Source organism: Petaurus breviceps, unplaced genomic scaffold (genome assembly GCF_028583685.1).
Source record: "Petaurus breviceps papuanus isolate PSGF00001 unplaced genomic scaffold, PetGlider_PUasm1.0 178, whole genome shotgun sequence".
NCBI lineage: Eukaryota > Metazoa > Chordata > Mammalia > Diprotodontia > Petauridae > Petaurus > Petaurus breviceps.
The window spans coordinates 18,550,244-18,577,154 of record NW_027185777.1 but is presented as its reverse complement, the minus strand read 5'-3'; the positions used below and the strand labels follow the sequence as shown (position 1 = coordinate 18,577,154).

The window sequence follows — 26,911 nt, the reverse complement described above, 5'->3', positions numbered from 1 at the left end:
TCTGTACCTTCATTTGTATAGATAGGGAACTCCCAATGAGGATGTGTCCTCTGTCAGGACAGATGAACACCTTCTTTGAAGCTTCTATTTATTTATTTATTTGCTTTTTGGAGGGGGGGAGGCAGAGCAATTAGGGTTAAGCGACTTGTCCAAGTCACACAGTTAGTAAGTGTTAAGTGCCTGAGGCTGCATTTGAACTGAGGTCCTCCTGACCCCAGGGCTGGTGCTCTATTCACTGGACCACCTAGCCTCCCCTTGAAACATTTAGTCTTAGTAAATTGCCCAGTACTTTGAGATGATGAGTGACCTGCCCAAAGTCACACAGGCCAGTACATTTCAGGGTCAGGGCTTGAACCTGGGCATTCCTGGCGCCAAGGCCCTCACTCCATTGACTACAGACCTCTCAAAGTACAACAAAGGGAAGATTCAATTAAGGTCCAGCCCTCAGATTAGTATAAAGGACTTCAGAGATCACCTGGTCAACTCTCTTCTTTACTGTTGAAGAAGCAGGCTCAAAGGAAGTGGCTTGCCCAAGTTCACACAGGTGAAGGTCTGGGCCTTGAACTCAGATCCTCTGATTTCCTAGATCCAGCGCTTTTGAACTATACCCCACTCCTTCTGGAATGTTTGTGCATCCATGTACTGGTACATTAAGGAAATACAGTTTCCCTAATTAAAATGTGGCCACGGTTCCAGACAGACAGTTTCACAGAAGGCTGAACAGGATGAGGGAGAAAAGTACCAGGGTGTTTGTAAACAAATTAAGTTCTCTAAACTATAACTAAACATCTGAGTAAGGAAATTAATCTGATGTCCCCACATTATCGAAGAAGGAACTAGGCCACATGGGAGAGAACAAGTGGGGTTGGGTGGCTGGGAAAGCAGAAGCTGTCCCTAAGAAAACAGCTGAGTGCCATCCAGCCAGAAACAGGGAAGCTGGATTGAAAAGGAACATCTCACTGACTGCTCACAAATGAGCAGCTTTCTCACAGTAAGAAGCAGAGGCCTGGTGGAAAATGGGTTGGTTTTCATTTTCATCAATACCCGAAGACTGGCTCAAAGGAAAAAGGGTCAGACTTGTGACCAGGGGACCTGTGTTTCAAAACCTGCCTCTGTCTCTTCCTGCTTACAGGACCGGGGGCAAGCCACTTGCCTTCACTGGCCTAACTTTCTTCATTTGGACAATGACAGGTTTAGTCTAGAGGAGCTCAAGGGTCTCTACTGACTCAAATCTGTGATCTATAATCTAGCTTCTTATCCTCCCCCTTTTTATGCACCACGCTGAGTGACAGCTTGGAAATTTCCTTGCTTTTTCTGTAAAAAGAATTCTGGTTTTCTCTGCATCCAAAAAAATTTCTGCTTCCAACAGAACTGGTGCTTCAGACTAAGCCTGTAGGCTTGGATATCATTGGTTTTTTTAAAAAATGAAAGCTTCCTTTCCTGCTCTCCCATTCTTTTAAAAAGTTTCCATTTGAGGTCCACAGGAGGCATATTAAATAAGTCCCTTAAAGTAATTTTTTTTTCTGTTTGATTATTTTTCTTAAATTCAGCCAGATTCAATGGACAGTCAGCCCTGAGAATCTAATGCAATAGAATTGTGTGATGGTTTGGGGCAAAGGGACCTGCCCCTGGAGTCTAAGGACTTTGATTAAAATCCTCTTAACACTATCTGTGTCACCTCGGGCAAGTTACTTAACCTCTCTGGGTGTCAGGTTCCTTAATCAATATAATGAGGGGAGTGGACTAGATCAGGGATTCTATTTGAGGTCTGTGAATTTGTTTATAAAAATATTTCAATAATTCTATTTCAACATATTTGTTTTCCTTTGTAATCCCATGTATTTTATTCATTTGAAAACATTATTCGGAGGAGGGGTCTCAGAGAAGGTCAAGAGCTCCTGAACTAAATGGTGTCCTGGGTCTTTTCCAGCTCTAGGCTGTTATGAGCTATGTAAGACTATTATGAGCCTAGCAGTTCCGACTGTTATATAACTAACCTGAAACACAAACCTCCTGCTTGATGCAGCTCTCAGATACATGACTGAATAAACTAAATAAAGAGTCAGTGGAGGTGTGGGGGTACAGGATTGTTACCATGACATAAGGTCAGCTCTGGGAGCAATCTGAGAGGGGGAGAGCTCAGCAGCCTTGACCCTACCTGCTCTAGGACTGGCAGCAAAGGTAAGTATAACAGACTTGAGAGGATAGAAAGGCCACTCTTCCAGCAGGTCGACTTCAAGACAGGTACCCAGCTGCATAAATGGTATGTGCTGATGCCCTTGTCTCAGCTGATTCCCGGGAAACCAATTTTTCTAAATCTGAGATTAATTCAGCATTATGCACCATTACTCTCAGATTACTCAAGCAAAACCAGCCCCACTAAACCATAATTAAATCCACACATTGTCTCCAGCACATCAGACCAAGTAAACTGGTTCAATTTGCATATAGATTACCTTGCTATTTGCCCCCTTTGAAGGGTTTCTCATCACCAGCTAAGCCTGGGCTTTGACGTCAAGCAGTTCTGACATTGTGTAACATGTATACACCTACCCTCCTGTCTAAGACATGCTGGCGGTGTGATGGTGTCAAAGACAGAGGGAAACACTTGCAAAAGATTAACTGAGCCTTTCTATTCAGGGGGAAGTCAGCCATTGTAACTCTACACTTGCCCAGCTCCTTAGGGCAACCGAGACCATTAGGACTTATGACCCCCTTGCAATGAGCTTTACAGAATGCAGCTGGGGCTTCATGGCTACTGTCCGTGGGTGGTTAAGGGGTGTGCTTCCAGCTCATCCCTTATATACTAATGACTGATGGGTATAGGAGACTGATACAGCCAGGAGAAGATCAGACAAGCCTCTTTGTCACTCTTTCCCCCTTTTTACCTCAGTTACTCCATTGTTATGACCTTGAGACTGCCTGCTCTCTCTCGCTCTCTCTCTTCCTCTCTCTCCCTCCCTCCCTTCCTCTCTCTCTCTTCCTCTCTTCCCCCTCTCTCCTCTCTTCCCCCTTTTCTCTCTCTCTCCCTCTCTCTCTTTCTCCCTCTTCCTCTCTTCTCTCTCTCTCTCTCACTAGCTTATTATGACTGCTTCTGTTCATAGGAGAATAGGTTATAGATTCAGAGCTGGAAGGAACCTTAGAGTTCATTCAGTCCCACTAATTCACTTTATGGATTAGGAAAAAGAGGCCAGGAGAAAGGATGATTCGCCTATGCCCACACTGGTAGTAATTAGCTAGTTAGAAGGTACGGTGCATAGAGTGCTGGGCCTAGAGTCAGGAAGAGTTCAAATCCGGCCTCAGATACTAGCTGTGTGATCTTTAGGAAGTCACTTAACCTCTATCTGCCTTAGTTTCCACATCTGTAAAATGGGGGCTAATAATAATAGCACTTATTCTCAATACTGCTGTTAGGAACAAATGAGATAACACAAGTAAAGTAGCTATTATTAGTATTACTAGTAGCAGTAGTAGTGGTAGTAGTAACAGTAGTAGTATTAGTACTAGTAGTGGTAGTAGTAGTAATAGTAGCAACAGTAGTAGTAGTAGTAGTAGTAGCAGCAGCAGCAGCAGTCATGTAGTAGTAATAGTAGTGGTAGTAGTAGCAGCGGTGGTGGTGAATAAACATTTATTGAGTACCTATTACGAGCCAGGCCATACTAAGTATTGATAGTCTCTGCTTCCTAGGAGCTCACTGTATAATGGGAGAAACAACATGCAAAAAACAATGTACCAAGAACACATATACAGGACAAGTTGGAGTTAATCGTCGGAGGGAAGGCATTAGTGTTAAGGGGGTTCAAGAAAGATTTCTTGTAGAAGGTAGGATTTTAGCTAGGACTTACAAGAAGTTTGAAATAGGGGAGAGTTTGGTTTGGAGGGAAAGATGAGTTCAGTTTGGGGCATGTTGAATTCAAGATGTCTATGAGAGGGGTGGCTAGGTGGCACAGTGAATACAGCACCGGCCCCAGAGTCAGGAGGACTTGAGTTCAAATCTGGCCTCAGACACAACACAAAAACTAGCTATGTGACCCTGGGCAAGTCACTTAACCCCAATTGCCCTCCAAAAAGAAAAAAAAAAACAGATGTCTATGAGACATTCTGTTTGAACTGTCCAATGGACTGGTAAAGATAGGAGACTGGAGGTCAAGAGACAGGGCTGGATAAGTAGATTTGAGAATCATCAATGAATCCACAGAAGCTTATGAGATTACCAAGTGAAACAGTAAAGAGGGGCAGATCCCTGGGGGACACCCACCAGAGATGGTTATGCTATAGAGGAAGATTCAGCCAAAGAGACTAAGAAGAAGTGGTCAGACAGGTCAGGGGAGAACGAGGATGGAACACTGTTGTCGTTCAGTTATTTTCAGTCATGTCCAACTCTTCGTGACCCCAATTGGGGTTTTCTTGGCAGAGATACTGGAGTGGTTTGCCATTTCCTTCTTCAGCTCATATTATAAATGAGCAAACTGAGGCAAACAGGGTTAAGTGACTTGCCCAGGATCCCACGGCTCTTAAGAGTCAGGCTGAATCTGCACTCAGGTCTTCCTCACTCAGGCCTAGCACTCTATCCACTTTGCCACCTTAGCTGTGGAAAGCTAAAGAGAAAAGGGTATTAAGGAGAAGAGGGTGATTTGACAGTATAAAAGGCCGAAGAGAGGTTAAGAAGGCTGAGGACCGGGATTAGATTCAGCAATTATGAGATCACTGAAGACAGCAGTTTTATTCAGCAGTCTGATAAGGTCATGAACTAGAGTTAAGGAAGGGGTGGGGAACCTGTGGCCTTACAGCCACATCTGGTCCTCAAGTGAGGTCCTTTGACTGAATTCAAACTTCACAGGACAAATCCCCTTAATAAAAGAAATTTAGTCTTAGTCCTGAGTGTTAAGGAATTTAGCCAAAAAAAGGAAAGAGAAATATGGGACAAGAGCTAGCAAAGAAGGATAGATCCACATGGGGGTCTTTTGAGGATGAGGGAGAATCGGCATGTAGGAAAGCAGCAAGTAGACAGAGGCTGAAGATAAACAAAGAAGTGAGGACAGATGACAGATGGGAAAATCTAGTGGAGAAAACGGGATGGAATGGGAATTCAGAACAGTTCTTTCATTAACTGATCTACTGAACTGAGTTTAAGCATGCTTTTGTACTCATGTTTTATGATTCAAACTACAGGCTATCCAAATATATTAAGAAAGTAACGGTTCTGCTGCAGTCCTTTCTAAAACAGCAGAACAATTAGAACAGAGGAAAAAATAGTAACTTCATTTGTTATTACCATCCCACAATGCACTGTGTTGTCTTTGGCCAAGAAAGCATCATACATGTTATCAAATGTTCTAGAACACTGTATAGCCTTCTTTTATGTGTTTTGCTTTAATCCAACTAATGTATATTAAGATCTACTCAGTGCTAGGTCATGGGGAACATACAAAGTTTTATTAAGACACTGCCATCTTGGAATTTACATTCTGGCAGGAAGCAAGATGCATAGCAGAGCGCAGACTTTCAGTTGTTTTCCCAGCAGTGGTGACAGACTCTGTTGAACCCCCTCCCATACCCACTCTCGCCTGTGAGACCAAAGGCATGCATGTCTGCAGTGGTTGCCTAGGGCTGCTGGAGCTATAGCTTATAGGTCACGACAACAGTTTCTGCTTTAGCATTCACTGGCTTATATGAAAAGGCAACCTGTGACCTTCGTTTCATTAACACCAGGCTCCAATCAACTTCAAAAAGCTTAACGGCTTGACATTTGTGTATCTGATTACTAGTCTGATCCCCAGAAGTAAAGCATACTGTAAGAGGCCTAGTATTTTACTGGGTGTCATTAGATGCTCAAGAAATACTTTCTGATGTGTTTGAAGTGTCTGGGGATGGGAGAAGGATCCATGTGGGTGTGAAGATATGGTGCCGTAGGGACAATTGAGCAATGTAGAAATCAGATCTCTTGAACCCATTTATAAGAGTCAGATGCTAAATTTGCTAGATGAAAGATATTTCTGGTTAGCTTTCCAAAACATGGTCCCAGTGTAGGAATTTTTCTTTTTAATTTAGTCCATGGAAATTTGCCAGTGAGGACAGATTCTGGTTTTCTAAAAATTTCTTCTACTTTGAACATAAGAAAGTCAGTACATACAGAACTGATTTCTTAGGTTTTATCTTTACCACATTATCCACAAAATTCTTGTCCAAGTTCAAATTTCAGAACCTTTGTTATAGATTGTATGAGAATCTAGGGCTGAGATGCATATTGAAGTTTTAGACTGAAATATCCTTTTGGATTATAGGATTGTCCTTAATATTGTAGATTGCAAACAGCCACACAAGACTTCGAGAGCCACAGCTGACTGACCTTGGCTCACTCCTACTGAAGTAGTTGAAGCAAGGACTGACCATCCAGGATGGAAGGACATTTCCTTTCACTATATACGTGCCAAAGATCTTTCCATTCTGATGAAGGGATGAATTTTGTGTCCAGCATCTTGTTTCTTTCCCTAAATAAATCTTTCTCTAAAAATACACAGTCATAAAAGAGGAAGCATTAAACACTCAGTATGGGTCAGACACTTGCTAAGAACTGAAAAGCGGAGTCAGGAAACCCTGGGTTAGTCTTGCCTCTGACACATACTGGCTGTATGACAATGGGCACACCACTAAACCTCTCCATACTCCATGAAACGCCAAAAAATTACAGATGATTCTGCATCATTGGAGAGGGTTCATTACATGGATGAAAGCATAGGTCTGGGCTAAAGGAATAGTAAAATACATTTATGCATACATAAATACACATAGAGTAGAACACAAGTTGTTACTTTTAAAGTGGTGGTCAAGTATGTAGTTTAACATTTATTGCTTAGAAGGGATGCCCAGAGTCACAATCTTCATAAACATCAAATATAAAACACAGGATTTCCTTGCACATACCTTTAGTACAAAGCAGTGGTCAGTTGGAGCTTTATATTTCATTCTGCATTGTGTTCCGTAGTAAACATTTACATTTTCAAACTGTATGAAGCAAGCCAAATCTCGTGATGTCTACAAGTGAAGGGAAATAACATAATGTCACAGAAAATTTAACCAAGATTCCAGGACAATAAAAAGTCCACCTATTCCCAATGATCTCATGAGAATTTCTGAAATCCCTTCCTAACAATGTGAAATATTTAGGCAAAAAAGCATCTTGAATTTTGTTTGTTTCATCTGATATTCTGCTATGAAGGGCATCCTGAAAATCAAAGCTATTTTTTTCAGAGGAAAGAGAAAAATAAAAGGATCCAAACTGGATCCAAAAATTCTCTTGCTCTTCTAACACCTTGCACCACTGACTGACTTTGAGAGCCCCAGCAAATTGACCTTGGCTTACTCCTACTGATGCAATCAAGACAAGGTGACCACTGAGGAAAGAAGGACATTCTCTCTCAGTGCACACATTACAAAGATCTTTCCATTCTGACAAAGGGATGCATTCTGTGGCTAGAAATAGTATCTTGGTTTTTTTCCTCCTAAAGAAGGCTTCCATTAAAAAATAGACAATAAAAGGCACTAAATGTACTTCTTAGTAAATTAGCAGAAATTTCAGGCACTTCCTCAATGCAAAGATTTTTTTCTTGTCCTTTTTTTTTCTTCTTCCAATACTGCAGTTTCGCTCTCGCTATTTATTGTGCTTGACAGGTTGCCATGGAAACAAAATGTGTGCCTCACTGAACAATCTTCTTTGTGAAGAGTAAGTGAGGTATAAAATCTGCATATTCCATCACACCTTAATTACAAATTGGTTCTATTTCTCTGTTCTGGTTTTCTTTGATGCTAAATATAGCTTACAAACAATACCAGTTAGAATTAGCAAATGTGATTTTGTTGCTTGGTTCCCTACCCTCACCCCCCTCTTTTTTTTTTCACCTGCCATGTTGTTTTTTTTTTGCTGAAAAAATTTTTCCCCAATTTTTTTCACACCAGCTAATAGTTCTTTTTAAAGTGCCTTATTTCAAAAGCAATAATTCAACACAAACGGAGCCTTAAAATATCAACTTTCAATCAGTTATCTGCAGAGATGGATAGAAGGGCTGATAATCCAAAAGAATCTTGTATTTGATTCTATCATGCAAATTGCAAGGTCCCATTTTTAGCAAATAACATTACACTTGCCAGTTCTATATGAAGTTGCTACTTTTAAGTGTCAGCCAATCAGTCAATAAGCATTTAATAAACGTCTACTGTGTGCCAGACAGACTATGTGCTGAGGTGATCTATGCTAATATTACCTTGCTAAGGCGGATAAAGGAATGATTTAAAAATCATTTATTAAGCTCTTATCACATGCCAAGTTTTGTGCTAAATCAAATAAAATCTTCTGAAATTATATACAAACACAGGCACTGCTTGTTCATCAAGCAATCATCTGTTCATTAAATAATACTTTTAAATGAAGATGTTATTCTTCTTGGAAAGTATTCACTTGTATCTGAATACCTATAACAGTGTTATGCATTCATGGTAAAATTTATAATATTTTCAAGCGAAAGGCAACCGGTAGAGTGTACAGAGAGTTGAACTTGAAGCCACCAAGCCCTCTGTGATTCTCTTGTACATTCACTTAATCCCATAATGCCCTTGAGCACCTCTATTAAGATTTTACATTGCAGAGAAAATGGTGACTTGTATTGGTACGGGGAATTTCTTCTCCTGGGAGGTTCCTATATCAATGAAACCACAAGACCAGGTCACTATATTTTGAATGACACATTTCCTTTTTTTCTTTATTAGATAAGTAACCAAGGGCAGGTAGGTAGGTATGTTTGTCATTCCATAACCATGGCACTGAAATATATAGAGCCCTGGGCCCAGAGTTAACTAAGCCCTTGATAAATGTGTCACAATTCTTGGAATAAAATTCTTAAGATTCCCCTTAGTGTATCAGCCCCATTTTAGCTATGTGCTATGTGCCCAATGTTATTTCTTTACCTAAATCCAAACTGCAGCCTTCTAGGCAAGGCAGACACTTTAACTATAATGGGAACATGAAAAGAACTTGGGATTTTCCTCCTTTAGGAAATTCCAAGTGTGAGAATCACCAAGAACACTCCTTACACCAACCCGTCCAGGACCTGGTGAAGGACTCTGTCTAGGGTCACATGGCTTGTGAATGTCAGAGATGGGATTCCCACCAAGGTTGTCCTAACTGTGAGCCCAGCTTCTATCCACTACACACACATGCTCTTCCTAAAAAACCGTCTATGGAAGTTTTATCTTCATGCGATTTTGATGCTAAAGAAAGCATTATGTTTCAGTTATCCGAAAGCCTAATTATTAACCCCATGTGAGAGCTGGGTGGATTTGGAAGCAGATGGAATGATGTGCTAGGGATATTGTAGAGAGATTCTTACTGTGATAGGGACATTCAACCAGAAAATAGTTAAGGATTCTTTCAATGCTTAAGTTCATATGATATGAAAACAAAGAAAGAGCATCTATTTAAAATTTTTGTAGACCCCGGTTCAACTAAAACTGTTAACAAGCACAGGACAAATTTAGGGAAACTCATTCATGTTCGAGAAGAGGGTTTTTTGGGGGAATGACCTAGAATAACTCTCCTATGTGAATCCATGCAACATTCACTCTAGACAGTCAGGCTGGAGTTTCCTCTGAGGTGAAAATGAATCTGCCTTGAGACTCTGGGGACTCAAACGATTGTCATTAGCACCTTTTGCCCAACCAGGCCTCAGAGGGTAGTGGGCAGAGAAGTCAGAAGACTCAACTAGGAAGCCAAGTCACTTAACCTCTCTCTGTCATAATTTCCTTACTGGTGAAGTGGGAATAATAACACCTGCCTTACAGGGTTGTGAAGAAAGCAGCTGTCTAAAGTGTTACATGAATGTGAGCATTTATTATTGTGATGATTCCTGGGTTTACATGAGAGGAAGATAAGACTGATGCAGGAACCTATAGGAAAGAAAATTCATGAGTATCAGGCCTTCTCTGGAAATAGAAAGGGAGACAGAGCAGTGGGGAAAGAAATGACTCAGAAGAAAGGGAAAAAAATAAGGCAATAAAATGGGTCTTAGATCAGACCTTGGCCCTATCAGCTGAATGAAAATCAGGGGGAAAACTATAATTATTCTTTTAATTTTTTATAGTTTGCTATTTTTTCTCCATCTTTCTGTAGTGACCAGCCATAAATAGCCTGCAGAAGAATTCATTAAATAACTATGTGTTTACTTAGGGATGAGGCTACCACCACTATCATCATCATGATATTAGTTAACATTCTTACAGTGCCTACTATGTGCTGCTAAGTACATTACAATTATTATCTCATATGCTCCTGCGAGGTAGATACTATGATTATCTCCATTTTACTGATGAGGAAACTGAGGCCAAGGTGAGGTGACTTGACCAGGGTCACAAAGCTTGTAAGTGTCTGAGGCTAGATTTGAACTCAGATCTTCCTGACATTCTAGGATCAGTATTGCATCCACTGCACCCATCTGGCAGCTAACTGTCATTATTATCTGTTATTTAGCTATTATTATATAAAGTATTAAGCCTTCAGGAAAACTTTTATCTAGAGCTGTTCATTCCCTCTTGCTTCCAGATAACAGAAGTAGTTAGAAGGTAAGAGATGAAGTATTGGAATAAAAATAATCAAATAATCTTTAGGAAAAATGTCTCCTTTTAAAATATGGACTTAAAACTGAACAGAACATATTTACAAGGCCTGACTACTACCGTGTTTCCCCGAAAATAAGCCTTTCCCGTACTGTGTAAGATTCCTCTAAAATAAGCCCTCCCCTGAAAATAAGCCCTATTGAGATTGCTACTGTAGTGAAGGTGATCCCCTGCGCTACACGCTACATTACGGTACCCTCTGTATGCACTGTCCCCCCCCGTGAAACGCACACCGCGCTCCAAGCTGCATCCAATCAGAGCTGCAGCAGTGAGTGCATCATCCTGTTCTTCCCCAGTGATTTGCTTGCTGGCGCCATTGAGAGCAGTGCCGAGGAGGAGAGCTGAGGCAGGACAACATAAGCCCTCCCCTGAAAATAAGCCCTATGGTTTTTTTCTTTCCAAAAAAATTAATAAGACAGTGTCTTATTATCGGGGAAACACGGTACAAGATGAAAAGTAGTTTCATTACCTCTGTCTGAACACAGTATTTGTACAAGTGTTGTCATGATATCAGACTTCTCAGGTATAACAGACATTTGCCCTTAAAATGTCACCTGAAGATTTCTTTCCTTTCACCTTCATGAAATGCTTTATCGCTAAAGTGTTTCCTTTTGCCTTCCTGACCTTAGTCTTTCCTTTGGGTACGTAATAGATTCCAGAAGCCCGTAAAAGAAAATAGCGTCTTTTCCAGGATTTCTTTCCATCTTCTTTCAAATAAAGAGCTCCTTCAATTTCTGGCACAATGACAGATGTCCCACAGAAACTTTCCTGCAATCGAGAGTCCAGTTACAGAAAATATACAAAATGTAAACAGACATTTGTGCTCGCATTTAAACAAACTCTAACAAACCCTTCTTTAAATCGAGGTACTTCTCTCTGACATACTCAATGTACATGTTTGCGTCCCACAATGCAAATATGCTGCTAGTTAATGGAGAAACTGACTGAGACCAAGTGCAAAGTAGAAATTAGAAATTTACTCAAGGCATTTTTTTTGAATTAAAGTCTGTGATGAGGAAGGCAGATGGACTCTCTTTTTTTGTGTGGCATCATTGCATTACCATATGATGGTCTGTTAAGCATATTAACAATTCTCATCTTTCCAGGTGTGTGTCCCCAAATCTCAAAACTGGTTATAAAATTACTTAACTTCATCTGAGTTATCCTAAAAAGAAAGCACAATGGAGGTAAAGTTTCTCTCTTTTCTTTCAGTAATAACACAGAGTTGAAAGGGACCTCTGAGCTAGTTCAAGCCTTCCCTTCATTTTATGTATGAGAGAGGTAATGCCAGGTTAAGTGAGTTTCCCAAGGTCACCTTTGGTAGTCATAGTCAGATTTGGAATCTGAACCCAGATTCTAACTCCAGGTCCACATTCTGTTGATCTCCATCACAAGGTAAAGACGTTGGTCAATGTCCCTACCCTTTCTCAACACTTCCTAATTAAGCTTACCTCTAGTAAAAATTCTTTATTCTTTGCATTCATTTTCTCATTCGTTTCCTTGCCTTCTTTTTTTCCTTTATTAGCCAAGTAGAAATTCTGGATAAAATACAAAAAAGTTCAAATTAGCAAATTCTTGTAGTAAGTACCTATGATGCCCCTTGAACTCTGCTGGAGACTGTAGGGGATTAGACTAAAGTGAAATTACTTAGTCCCTGCCCTCAAGCATGTTTCCAGGAAAATCAGATTTAGATCTGTGAAAAAACTAGAAAAGACAATTAGGCAGCATCACTCAACCAGAGACTAGATGGAGGAGATCAGTTGGTTGCTGGGGATGTTACTGAAGAGACTCATACATCACATAAGAGACTGAACAAGACAGATAACTTGTATCTCATTTTTCAACACCAAGAGTTGATAATTCTGACTTACTGAGTGACTCCTTTGTATTAGGTCCCGTGAGGAATCCAGAAGAAGACAGCAATGCTCCCAACAAGTTTATAATCCAGTTGGAAAGATGGCTGGATTGAATTTAACTGAGTTTACCCAAACAAGCTTTTGTTAAATGCCTGCTACTTCTCAGGCACCATACTAGGAGCTGGAAAGGCAATGCCGAAAACAAAATAGAGGCTTACTTTTTACAGCAAAATATATACAAAGTCATTTGGGGAGGAAGGGGAGGACCCTTAGAGGCGATGGCATAAGCAGCTAGCAAGATGAAGAAAGGCTTCCTGGAGTAGGTGGTACTTGAGCTGAGTCTTAAAAGGAAGGCAGGGGTCTGAGTCAGAGGCTGGGAGGAGAGCATTCCAGGCATGAGGAGCAGGCAGGGGAACAATATAGAGACTGGACAGGAACTGCCAGCAGGACAGTGTGATTTGATTGTAAGGTATGTGGTGGAAAGAAGAATTTAAGAATATTAGAAAAGGGCCCAAAGCACTTCGGAAAGGTAGAATCAACAAGGCTTGGCAAATGATTTAATGTGAGGGATGAGGAAGAGAGAAGGGATGAGAATGACTCTGGCTGTCTAACTTCAGAGACCAGAATGATCTGGAGGAAGAAATACAGAAACTAAGAAGAAGGGAGATCTGGGTAGAGAAATAATGAATTTGGTCTTGGATATATTGAGTCTGAGAGGCTGCCAGCTCATTTAGTTCAAAACATCCAAAAGACAGCTTGTGATATGGACCTGGATCAGGAGAGAGATGATGTGTGTTATGTGTGAATGGGGTCTGTTCTCATCTTTACTCTCTCAGTCTAATGTTACTATGTGCCTAAAAATAAACGGATCAATGAGTAGATAAATTAAGTACAAATAAAATCAGGTATAAAGAGGTATCAAAGGATTGTCCTTCAAATCTTGATTTTGTCATTATTATAATCACTAACTTAAAGATTTCATGTCTAGAGTCCTGGCATTTTTATTCAGAAGATGTGAATAAAATTTAATAGGTGACCTATCCCATTAAGAACATACTGTATCGATGAAAGGACCTTTTTAGTCTGCCCTACAATTGTTTATTGACCTAAGTCCATAGAGGAGGCTGGAGGACAAAATGAAAGTAACGAAATTAAACTGTAGGAAACCTTGGCAAACTTTGTGGAAGTAGAGAAGGTAAAAATGGTATTTGGTGAAATAAAACACAGGATGTCTGGTATGTCTGATTCTTCCTATAAATGAAGATTTCTCTCTTCATTCTCCATCTTTTCATTGTATTTGGAAGAATTTTCCTTGTTCATATAAGCATTTGCAATTTTTAAAAAACTTTCCCTTGCTTCTTAAATCTAAAAGTTAGTGGCTCTATGCACAGGAGAGATTGTGAGCCAATATAGATTTTGTTTCATATTAGGCTTGAAGATAAATATTCCAGAGTCCATGACTTCCCCTAAAGCATCAAAATGCTAAACTATTCTAATACAACAGACAAATAATTACTATAAAAACAAAAATACTATAAAAGCAATCACTATAAAAACTAACAAAATCACCATAAAAACAATTTGTCTGACTAGATATTCCTTTTGCCATGTTATTTTTCCAATCTGGGCTTAGAATTATGGAAAAAAATTTGAAAAAAGCCAAATTGTCATTAAGTGAACAGAATCAAGCCCTATTGAGGGAAAGGCACACACAGAAATGCAGAGCTCTCTGAAAACTGTTAAATTTGTTAAACTAAAACTGTGATGTGAGTCAGAAGGGTACCAATGAAAGGACTGATTTTTCTGTTGCTCTTCCACACGTGGTTAAATTGTCTTACATTATATAAAAAATTTCCAATGTTCCAAGCATCTCTCTGTGCTTTAATCTCGGCTCCTTTGATCCCCTTTCTCCCCACAGTTTAACTTTCAATGTCTGCATCTTCTAAGTCACAGTTTCTCAGGCTGTCACCTAGGGATGTCACTTGTGATGAGGAAGTAGAAGTCAAACCTTATAGTGATCCCCAAAAGAGACATCCCAAAGACAAGTGAACTTCTACTCCCTGAGAAACAGAACATCCTTTGCTGAGCCCAATCTAGTCAGTATCCTTTGGAGTAAGGAGGTGAACCAGGTGTTTCTGTATCCGGTAGAGAGGGATACTATGGACCAATCTGGAAGTCTGGGTCAAAAGGAAGCCTCTACGTGGAAGTGATACCATCTTGTTCACTTTTTATATACCATTTCCACAACAGCTGCTGGGAATGCAAGGTCTCTCGGGAATAAAAAAGAAAACAGATGTGGCATAATGGAAAGAACATTGGATTTAGGCTCAGAATATCTGGTTCAAATTCTTGGTTATTATGGGGGCAAGGCACTTAAGTTAGTTATAAAGCTACTTGGACAAGGCACTTAAGTTAGTTATGAAGCTACCTGAACAAGGCACTTAAGTTAGTTATGAAGCTACCTGGACAAGGCACTTAAGCCCTCTCTATTCCTCAGCCTTCTCATCTGTAAAATGAGAAGGTTGGACTGGCTGAACCTCTAAAGTTCTCTCCAGCTCAAGAATTGTGATTTTGTGCAGCAAATAAAACTCTGCCAGGGAAACTACTTGCCCTGTATGATGTAGCAGGAGTAGGAAACAAGAAAATGTCTAATTCTTTTAGGACAGCACCCTCTTAGACTAAAGACTATGTCAAGAAGGCTAATCAGATAGCATCCCTTACACACAAGACACAAAGAAGATGAAGTAACCCATGTAAGAAGTTTATCTTCTGGTTGTGGTGAGAAAAGACCTAGACATACACATAAAGGGCAGTCAGTGGATAAAGGCAAGTGAATGGAATAGATATTCAGTGCTATCAGAACTCAAGAGAAGGAGAAATAGCTAGGTGATGGCGGTGACCAGAGACTACATTGTGGAGGAGTTGGAACCTCTGATGGATCTTGAAGAATGGGTAGGATTCAGCTAGAGAGAAAAAGAGAGTGAGAGAATTCTAGGCAGTAAGATCCCATGGACTAAGATGGCTGGGGGGAAGTCAGCCCAGGAGGGATAAGGGAAATTTAACAATGAAACAATGAAATTCTGAAGATACAAAAGGGAAACAATTAAAATGGAAATGGTGTGGATGCATAGGAAACTCACTAGTCAACTTTGATTTAAAAAAAAGAACTTTACAGAAAATGGAACTGAGGCCAAGTAACACAAGATAGATTTTTAAAAAACATGGCACAGTCCCTCTAAAACCTGTCAGGAATGCTAAAGCTCAAAATGGGCTGAGGCTTGTAGCAAGGGAGAGTGAAGATAACATGTAAAGGGTTGGTGTTTTTATTTTTTTAACATTTGTTTTTAAAACTTTGAGTTCCAGATTCTCTCCTTTCTCCCCTCCTCACCCGCCCCCAGGGCTGGTGTTTTTAGCTAAATTGGGAAAAAAGGAATATCACAGAAGGCACAGGACCTTTGCTCTGACAACAGAGAGAAACTGTTTTGTTTCTATATTATTGGCAGAGGAGAATGGCCATTACACTACAAGTAGCAGAAAAATGACTATCATAAACAAGCAATTTAATAGTAGGAGAGCACCTAGTTGCCCTTGATGACTTCAAATCCCTTGGTCCAAATGAACTACATATGCTGGTCCTGAAAAAAGCAGGAGATGTGAATGATGAGCTGCCATCACTGACATTTAAAATATCCTGGAAAAAAGGAGAGGTATCACAAGGCTGGAGAAGGGCAAATGCGGTCCTGATTTTCAAAACAGGGAAGAGAACAAAGTTTCTTGGCTGCAATTCTTGGGAAAATTCTAGAATGGCTCATTAGAGAGATGGCTGGGGAAGTGGGGAAGCATCAGTCTGGCTTCAAAAAGAAAAGGCCACAGCAAACATCGTTATTTTCTTTTTCTGGCACAAGTTTATTAAACTAGCAGATGAAGGAGATGCTATAGAAAGAGTTTACCTGGATTTTGGCAAAACTTTGATAAAAGTAGGTCATAATACTCTTGTTATCTGCAAATTGGGTGGATATACTACCTAAGTCTTTATCTAAGGCACTGATGAAAAACACGAAACAATACAAGGCTTAACACCAATCCCCAATTGGCTCCACTGAAGAATTCTGGTCATATTGACACTGAACCATTATAACTACTCTTTGAGTCTGGCCATCCAACTAGTTATAAACCCACAGGATTGCATTTTCATCTAGCCCATATCCCTCTGTCTTTTCCACAAGTGTATTATTAGTACTTTTATTTATATTCTAGAATTTCCCCAAGAATTGAAGCCACATTTGCCCATCTTGAGGCTTGTGGTACCTCTTAGACTAAAAACTATGTTAAGAAGACTAATCAGCTAGCATCTCTTACACACAAGACACAAAGAAGATGATGTAGTGCATGGAAGGCATTTATCTTCCGGTTGTGCTGAGAAAAGGCCTACACACATACATAAAAGGCAGTCAGTGGATAAGGGCCAAGTGAGTCAAATAGATATTCAATGCTATCAGAAAACTCAAGGGAAGGAGAAATAGCTAGATAATGGGGGTGACCAGAGACTATATTATGGAGGAGTTGGAACCTCAGATGGATTTTGAAGAATGGGTAGGATTCAGCTAGGGAGAAAGAGAGAGTGAGAGAATTCTAGGCAGGAAGATCCAGGAACTAAGATGGCTCAGGGGAAGTCAACCCAGGAGGGATAAGAGAAATTTAACAATGAAATTCTGAAGATACAAAAGGAAAACAATAAAAACGAATATGGACCGAAGAGACTGATGTGGATGCATAGGAAACTCACCAGCCAATTTCGATTTGAAAAAAGAAATTTACAGAAAATGGAACTGAGACCAAGTAACACAATGGCTAACATTCTGAACAGTCAGGATCCAAAACAATCTTAACAAGCTAGAGCACTGGGAAAAATCTAATCAACAGAGAAAAGTTTTGTATATGGGTACAAAAATCAGTTTCTTAAGTGTATGATGTGGGGGAGGGCTATGGTTTGACAGTATTTGTTCTGAAAAAGATTTGGGGGTTTTACAGTAAACTTCTTGAATCAGTTTGAGTCAGTAGTGGGATGGAACAGCTAAAACAGCTAGTGAGAGTTGGGGCTGCATTAAGAGTGGTAAAGAGATGGGAGGTGATAGTCATCTAGTACTATGCCCTCATCAGACTTTATCTGGGGTATCAGGTTCAGTTCTGGGCACTGTGGATTGAAGAAAGGCACTGGCAAGCTGGACAGCGTCCAGAGGAGGCCAGCTAGAACTGTGAAGGTTCTGAGTCCAAGACAAGATTGGCTGAAAGAATTGGGCACCTCTAGCCTGAAGAAAAGGAGACTCAGGAGGGGACCTGATGTCTGTCTTTAAGTGTCTGAAGAAGCATCATGTGCAAGAGGGATTGCTTACAGGGCCAAATAAGGAGCATTTTGGATAAGGTTGGAGGGGTCAAATTTAGGTTTGAGATCAGGAAAAACTTATGAGAAGTGGTGGGTTCCTCCTCCATGGAGATCTTCCAACTAAGGCTGGAGGCCCACGTGTCAAGCCTGTCATGGTGGGGATGTCTTTCGAGTTCATGTTGGACTAGGTGGCTGCCAAGATCCCTCCCCATCCTCGGATGCTGTGATTCTGACAGTATACTTCCTCTGTGTGAAGAGGTGCGCTGTCTCACACCAGAGGAAAACAGCAGCTGAGCAACTCTTCCCTTTCTCAGGAGACCAAATGCTCCCATGATCCGTCTGATCTTGATTCTTGACCACTCTGGTGCCCATGGAGGTTAGCTTGGTCCTTAATTTTCCTCAGCTCCCAGGCAACCCCACTCCTTGCACCTCACAGTCCGCATCATGACCATACCAGCGGCATGAAGCTCACCATAGCACAGCTGACTTGCATTTGAGCATCTGGCATCTATTTAGGAAAAACAGACCACCCTGTGCCTACAACTGAGGGTAAAGAGAAGTTTTCTTAATGACAACCAGGCTGGCAAATGAGGTGGGTTTTTTTTTTTTAAAACAAAGTTGCTCTTTCTCAGGAATGCCAGAGTCTACTACCCTGGCCCACCTCACCCACATGTGTCCTATCTTTTTCCTAAGATCTTCTAAACATGTCTTCCATTCGTTGCAGGGTTCTCCTTTTGCTTCCCAATCCCTTATTTTAAAGGTGGGGGAATCCCTCCCATTGTTTTCTTCTGCTGCTTTGCTAAAAGGATTTCCCTGCCTCTTCCCACTTTCTACAAGAGCCAGGCAGAGGTGGAGTCCATCCCTTGGCCTCTGGAGCTGATGCCAAGCCCAGGAGATCCCAATTTAAGAAGAGTCTAGTAATTTTCAAGAAAGCTGTTTGGAACTTGGATGGCATTTCTCCATATAAACAATGCTTACACTCCCAGAGCAGCCCACAAAAGTCTCTTTAATCTGCAAAATACCCAATGTATAGTATTGCATTATAGAACCAAACCACCATGGTTAACTGTGTTTGTACGGCAAAAGATACTCAAAATTCCAGCAGGAGATGCCAAGAACATGTTCCTCACTACCTCCCCTCATGTGCTAGGGTGTGGGGGCAGGCCTGTGCTCCTATGACATGGGGAAGGAAGGGAGGATCTGGAGGGAGCAAGTCTGATACTCCAAAGTGGTTTTTAGTTCAGAGAACTTCCTCGGGGCCCTTTCCCACTGTCCCACCTGCTCCTTGCAAGACAGGGTTCTCTCTCCAGGAGAGCGATACAAAAGAACTATTTCACAGCTTCTCTTTCCTGTCTCTGAAGTGGAGGCACAGCCCTTTTGAGGTTTTCTAAGGATTTTGCAGTTAGCCACAATTTTAGGTATGAAGATGAAATGATAACATGCTTTTTTCTATTTCTGCGTTTAGAACATTCTGCTTCTCCTCCTCCATTTGCTGCCTTTTTAATGCTCCTGCTTGGAGCCTGCCCTGATCTCCCTGGCTGGAGAAAACCTTCTCCCTTGGACATTACACAGCTTTTTTTTTTTTTTTGCTGCAATTCTCTAATGCATGTATCATTTCATATGGTGTAGTATGACAATCAGCATTTGTTCCACAAGACCCATGGAGTCAGTGACTGTTTTTTTATCTAACTTTTTCTCTCCCCATGTTCTTAGCACAGAGCTCTGCTCTCAGCAGGTGCTTGATAAACACTAACAGCTGGAATTCTTTAGAGCACTGCAAGGTTTGCAAAGCACCTTAAATAGGTAATCCCCTTTCAGCATCACAACCACCTCATGTTTGTTGTTGTTAGGTTGTTTCAGTCATGTCTGACTCTTTGGGGAACCCTATCTAGGGTTTTCTTGGCTGAGATAATGGAGTGGTTTGCCATTTCTTTCTTCAGATTATTTTACAGCTCAGGAAACTGAGGCAAACAGGGTTAAATGACTTGCCCAAGGTCATACAGCTAATAAGTGTCTGAGGCTGGATTTGAATTTGGGTCTGGGACCACATAGCTGCCCAGCAACCCCACGATGGAGGTCCTAGTGGCATCCCTATTTTATAGGTGAGGAAACTGGGGTTCAGAGGGGTCAGGGGTCACACAGTAAATATCTGATGCCAAATTCAAATCCAGTCCTTTCTGACTCTGGGTCAAGCGAACCTTGATCTATACTATTTAAGTGAATGAAGGAGAATGAATGAACTTCAATCCCACTGAGACTAAAAAGGTCAGGTTAGGTGATAATGAATGCTCTCTGGGTACCCAAAAAACCAAAGTCCTCAGTGTGCATCACCACTGACATTCATCTCTTTGGAGAAAGGGCTTCTCAACCTTTCCTGCGTCACGGAGCCCTCTGGTGGGCATCGGGAAAGCCTGTGGAAGCCTGTCCACAATAATGTTTTTAAATCATTTAAGGCAATGCTGAAATTCAGTCAGAGATTAATGAAAATAAAAATGCAAAAAAAATTCCCATCCAAGTGCACAGACCCTCTGGGTCCTATCCATGAACCCCCAAGGGTCTGTGGACCTCAGCTTAAGAAGCCCAGCTCTGGAGGGAGAAGCTAGACAGGGGACAGGGTAGGGAGGGAAGAGGGAAGAAATCAGTGAAGGAGATGGAGGTATGAGGACAGCAGCAGAGGAAGGGGAAGAAGGGAGCAGCCATGGGAAATTACTCTGCTGTTCCCCTTCTCTTTTCTCCACCCCACTACCAATCCCATCTCTGTAGACTCTGCTCTCAACGTTCCTGGGCTAAGAAGGAATCAGGAACTGGGCTGAAGGGCAAGGAAGGAACAGGCAGTGGGAAAATTCCACTTGCATCTGGGAAACAAGCAACTGTTTGGAGTCAGAGGACCTAGGTTTAGATTCCAACAGTGTCCCTTTCTACCAGTGTGACCTTGATCAAACCCTTCAACTCTCTGGGACTCAGTTTCCTGATTTGTAAAATAAGAAGACCAGATTAGATACTTTCTAGCCCTAAATCAATGGTCCCTTGACCATAGAAATAATGTTATACATGGTAGGGAGGCCCCCAAATACACCTACAGAAATCTACCATCTATAATATATATAAAGTACAGGACTGTGCAAAATAAAAATACAGAAGGCCTGGAGGAGAAGAGAGTGTCTGTGATTATCTGGATGGGGTCTGCATGGGTCCAACTGGAGTCATTTACAAATATCCCAAGGCATACTCCATCCTTCCCCCACATTTTTTAATTTCTTCAATACAAATTTAATAACAATCAACCAAGACAAATGATAAAAAACCCTTCACAAAATTGTTGGCATTTTGCAGGCTAGACTGGAATTAAGAGATGACATTTTCTTTAAAGTGCTGGATTTCAGCACCTGGGATTTGAACCTGGGTTCAAATTCCAGCTCTGCTGTTTTAGATCCCGTGTGAGTTTAGGTAAGTGACTTATAAATAATCCTCTGGGTCTCAGTTCCTTGTTTGTAAAAGTTGGGGGTAATACTAGAACCCACCTGGCAGGGCTGTTGTTTGGTTCATTTGAGATGACACAGGTAAAGCCCTCTAGAAAACCTTAGAGTATTATACAAATGTTAGATCTTATAATTCTTGCCTCCCTTTTTTCATAGTCCCCAGTCCTAATCATTAATAATAACCATGTATTTTGGGGTTTTCCTCTTAAAATTCAATACAGTTGAATTTCTTATAATTAGGTTGCTATCTTGGAGTACAGAACTAACAAATTATCTGATAGATTCCTTATATTACACTGGATTTTAAATATATTTAGTTCTCTTTCTAGGGAGATGATCTGACCTGTGTAAGTGAATCCCTTTACTTCCAGCCATGTTATAAGGGAATTCCACTGTTTTAATTTTTTTCAACTAGGGAGCAGCACAATTTCTCTGGAGCTGAATATGACATTCCCACCCTCCCCTTGAAGCCATCAGCCTAGAGAGTCATTCTGAACCTGTCACCTCTAGCCTAGGCCTCCCATCGGCCCTCATCTGCAGCCTGACATTTTCTCACTTCACTTCCTCCTAGCATACCACAACATCCTCTTGTCACATTTCACTCCCCCTCCCACCCCCAATGTCAGCCACCCGACCCAGCTGAAGTTTCTAATTCTAGAATCCTAAGTCACTCTGTTGACACCCCCCAGTTTCTCTCCTTCTGACTCTGGCTCCACTTCCCAAATTAGTGCTATGGTCACTACTTTCAATTCCATCCTGGTACTCTAAGAATATGTACCTCCATCGTCTTCCATCATGGCCAGGGGATAACTCCTGCATTAGAGCTGCCATTCTCAGTGATTATTAAGAGAATCAATCAATGAACAAACATTGATTAAGCACCTACTGTGAGTTGGGCACTAAGCTGGGCAATGGGGGTAGAAATAAAAAGGGAGACAAGTGTCTGCTCTCAAGGAACTTACTCCACAGGGACATACTGAGTACACAGAGAAATTTAAGGAAAAAAAAAACACAGAGAAGTAAAAATACAATGCAATGATGGGAAAAGGGATGAAACAGATACCTGGGGGTACCAGAAAAGGAAGTGGAATCTGAACTGAACCTTGAAGACAGGGAAGGGTTCCAAGAGGCAGAGGTAAAGGATGGGATACAGCTAAGGCAAAGGTAAAGAGGTAGGAGATGGAATACCATATAAAGTGAAGAGTAAGCAAGCTACCTTGGTCAGAACTTAAAACTCAAGAGTGCCAGGTCTGGCATCAGGAGACCTGGGTTTAAATCCTACCTTAGGGAGTTATTAATTGTGTGACTATGGGGGACAGGGGCAAGCCACTTGAGGCTGTCAGCCTCTTCCTGATCCATAAAATAGGGGCAATAATACCCAAAGTCCCTACTCTGCAGTATTGTGAGGGGCACTAGATGGTCCCTAATAATCATGTGATTTTGTCTTTATTCACTTCCTATAGGTTCTGTTTGCTGCTAACTGCCATCACTATTCAGTGTGTTTTATGAAGGTAAATGTAATTGCATGAACATTTATTATTATTATTTATTTATTTTATTATTCTCCCCAGGTCTGGGTCCTAAACTTGTTTTTTCAAACAAAAGAAAAAGTGAAATTGCTTATCTCTATTATATTATAGTGAGTTTGACTCTCTTATAGTATGATTTCTAAACACTTATCAGGGCACATCAAGATGGAAGATAGCCATCACCCCAAAAGTCACTCAATGGGGGCAACATCTATGCTGAAAGAGAAAGGGAAACTCTTCTGAGGATATCTTGCAAGGACAGTTGGTGGGAAAAAGAAATTTGCTGGCTAAAATTTGTCTGGTTTGCTGGTGGGTTTTCTTAGATAAACATTTGCAGCCTGGGTATTTATTTCCAAAGGGATGTGGGTGGGGGGTTGAGATTTGAATTTACCTGACAGCTGAGATAATTCTTCTGGGTTTGAACACAATAAACTATTAGACACGCTAAAAGCAGACTGCCAACAATGTTAATTTAGATAATTTGTATTTCCATTCGTGTCCTCCCCTGCCACTCCCCCCCCCCCCCCGAAATAAGAATCCCATTCTTCCTTGCCATGGTGACTTGTAATTTTCTTGAAAATTACGAAGTCTGGATGGTCTGACTCTATCTAAACAAAAAAATTATTTAAGTAGTATGAGGTACTTCAGTTTACCGACCAAAAGAGTCACACGGAGGAACCACATAAAATCGGCTGTCCATTTCCAGTATTGATGAGAAAAGAGGCTCCTAAGTGAATATTTTTTTCTCTTTATATGAAATGCCTCTAGCTCTCTGAAATTTTAGTGACTTACAGGTAAGACATATTATTTATTTATTTATTTGTGTACATGATGTTTTCCTACCGAAGAATGATTTTAAGCTCCTTGACTTTTCTGTCTTTGTATTCTTGGCACCTAACTCAGTGCCTGGCACAGGAAAAACGTTAAATGCTGGGGCCAAATAAAAGACTGAACGCTGACACCAACTCCACCAATATCGTCCCATTTACAAAACCTTCATACTAGAACCTTCATCCTGCTCCTAAGCTACAAGTCTTAAGAGACAAATTTTAAGAGAGAAATATATTTCTTCTTGCATATGTGCTGAGATATACATATATGTGAGCTATATACATGTACACAGAGATGCATAAATCTTTATAATACATGTATATGTTACATGTATTGATATGTATATATGTACATACATATATACACATATATCTAAATATACATATTTAGATATATTCCTATATGCTGGTACAGTGAAGAGATCATGTATTTGAAATCAAAGGATCTGGGTTTGAATTATAGGGAAAGCTGTTTAACTTTTCTGGGTCACCTGTTCCTCATTTGTAAGATGAGGGGAGGAGTTGGTCTAGATGGCTCTAAGGTCCCTCTTGTGGTCCTTCTAGGAGGCATCAAATAGGCCTTTTTCAAAGCTGGGTGAAAATATTTTCTTAGGCCTGAGACTGAGAGCTTTTCAATCCTTTAGGTCAAACTTGCGTCATCATCTATAATTATACTTCTCCCCCGGAGTTTCTCCATTTGCCACTGGGGGAGTCCCTTAGACTAAGGGAGATTCTTAGGGATGAGGTCATCTGAGGGATGAGTGAAGAGAATCAAGTTATTATTTTCCCTTTTAAGTACCCAGGAAGAAGCAACATAGCGAAGGGGATGGAGAGGCTTCCAGAGTCTAAGGCTGGACTCAAGTCTCACTTTGATTTGCAAAAGGTGTGTTACAAGTACTCTGTGGTTCCAGGGTTACTGAGCTCTAGGACAGTTACCAGTTGGTCCTTGTGGAGGGAGGAGTTCCCTATATCAAAGAAATCACAAGTCGAGGAAAAATAAAAATTCCCCTGGAATACTGGAAGTGGGTCAGATGGGCATGTGTCAGAGATGGGCAGGGAATCCACCTTCTCATCACTGAAGGAAAAAATCTACATTGGAAATTGTCAGAAAATCATGAGGAATGGTTTCATTTTCTCAAACTTGCAGGTCTAAAATGATTTACTTACTATAATATTGATCTCCAGAAAGTCTATGGACAAAGGACGATTGAAAAAAAAGACAATATTGAAAGTTTTTGTAAGGAGCAGGAAAATGGAAGACAGGTACTTCAAATCCATCTGCATGAAAACAAGAAAACAGTGAGGGAAACCCCTTCTGGACCCTGGAGTCCTCACATGAGTTTATTTTCTTCTTAAAAGGCAATATCACACTATCAATCACCTTTTTGTGTATTTAAATAATAGCACACTTCTGAAGTGATATTCTAAGCCCCCCCAAATCTCACTGAGACTGATAAAGTTAAACTCCTTTGGGTTCCCCTTGCTATGTATGACCCACTCCTTCCTATTTCCTATGCCTCTGGTAAGCTGATCTCTTGGGACTTCTGATCTGTCTCATCCCTCTTCCTCCTCATTTGACCAAGTTCATTTTTAAGTTTCTGAAGTCCCTGGTAACTTGTTAACTGCTGATCAGGTCTCCTTCACTCTTCATCTCTGAAAGATGAGGCACTAACCAGGTGCCCTAGTAAAGTCAGAATAAATATTAAAGCCCTGATTTTCCAGTAGACTATGCCAACATACCATAAGGGGAATTGGTGTTACTCAGATTATCCTTTTTGTTTCATGCTAGACAACCGAGGGAGGGTGGGGACAGAGGAGAACAAGTGCCCAGAAGTCTGCTTTATCTTTCTCCAAAACCAACTCTTTAATTCTGAGCATTCCTTGGTACAAAGGGGTCTATGGAAATGAGGATTTGTGTGGGAGTCAGATACCAAGATCTGAAATCAGCACTACTGTGGGCCTGCTGTCTGTAGGAAGCTCCCTTTCCTAGTTGCCAGGCCCCTTTAAGGACAAAGAAGAGAGTGAAGGCACACAAATAGCCGTGTGTGCTTGTTAGAGCATATGGAGATGTTCTTTATTGTACTTCTCGGAAGAGAGGAGTGAAATTCTCTGGCCACAAAACTCCCCAGAAGCCCTACATGAAATAAAATGTAACTCAGAAATGTTATACAAGATAAATAAAAATACAATACAAAAAAGATAATGTCAATTTGTAGTTTTCTAATTTAATATGTATATTTGAGTCTGATAATCACTGCTCTAGGATGGGAAGAAGGAATGGACAAAACTAGTAAGGAAATAGAGGAGAGAAATAGAGGAATGGGATTGCGTAAACAAAGATGAGTAAAGATGTTGAAAGGAAGTTATAGTCATGTCTTGGTCAAGGTCGCAATATGGCCACACAACTAAAAAGAGTTTGAGAAATGATTCAAAACCCAAGTCTTCCTGACCCCAGGTCCTGCACTCTGGCCGTTACATGAAGATTTTTTAAAGAGTGCCTAGGGTGATGGCAATGAAAAGCTCAACAGATGTAAAAGATGGAGAGATTGGAGAGATCTTCTAGGGGGTAAAATGAGCACCTCTACTGGCAGATCTTCTAACGCATAAAAAGGGCCAGGCTTCTGGCCAGAGGCCCTGCCCTAGAAATGGCCTCTAAATGCCCCCTCACCTATATCTATTTCTCTGAAAGGCTGGTACACCCATTACTAACAGTAGAAAGGCACATGACATGCTGAAACCTTTTATAGAAATTCCATTAGATACAACGTTCACAACTCCAAGTTCTTTCCCTTAACCATTTCTGGGTCTTCTTAAAGAACAGCTGGTTTCTAGCTAACCCTTCAAATACTTTCTGGGCCAGCAATGGGGATGTGGAGCAGTTGTAAAGGAGATTAAGTCTTTGAGGTCACAGATGGGATCCCAATCATGGAAGGGAAATGGTATCACAGTCTTGTGTTAGACTCTTTTCTGGGACTTGTCACGTTATATAAATGGCATCAATTTAATACCCTTCATGAAGTACACAATGCTTTACAGAAAGGTCTGCATTTGCCCAAATATAACAAAAGCATTTCCAGGTTTCACATGTTTCACAAACTCCCTCAGGAAATAATTATTATTCTCCAGGCTCTTTGATTTTTTTTTTTTCAGAATGAATTCAGAATCAGAT

The 26,911-nt window shown here is 40.8% G+C and overlaps 2 protein-coding genes across 4 annotated transcripts in view; one reads left to right on the top strand and one right to left on the bottom strand.

Annotated features, from left to right (window-relative positions):
* LOC138159957 (protein adenylyltransferase SelO-like) overlaps positions 1-23,381 on the top strand; it is a 105,955-nt gene extending 82,574 nt beyond the window's left edge. The window contains exons 18-19 of one of the 3 annotated variants that reach the window (XR_011168025.1): positions 22,847-22,894; positions 23,067-23,381. Coding sequence is in view for 2 of the 3 variants with exons in the window: in XM_069086338.1 (XP_068942439.1) it covers positions 22,847-22,894; positions 23,067-23,132 (114 nt within the window). In the remaining variant the exon portion in view is untranslated. The remainder of the gene's footprint in view (positions 1-22,846; positions 22,895-23,066) is intronic. The other 2 variants (XM_069086342.1, XM_069086338.1) reach the window with 2 other exon arrangements.
* The window catches only part of APBB1IP (amyloid beta precursor protein binding family B member 1 interacting protein), a 121,222-nt gene that overhangs the window by 24,580 nt on the left and 69,731 nt on the right, over positions 1-26,911 (bottom strand). Inside the window, exons 8-10 of the mRNA XM_069086336.1 lie at positions 12,117-12,203; positions 11,290-11,433; positions 6,925-7,035 (exon numbers count right to left, since the gene is read on the bottom strand). Coding sequence (XP_068942437.1) covers positions 6,925-7,035; positions 11,290-11,433; positions 12,117-12,203 — 342 coding nt within the window. The remainder of the gene's footprint in view (positions 1-6,924; positions 7,036-11,289; positions 11,434-12,116; positions 12,204-26,911) is intronic.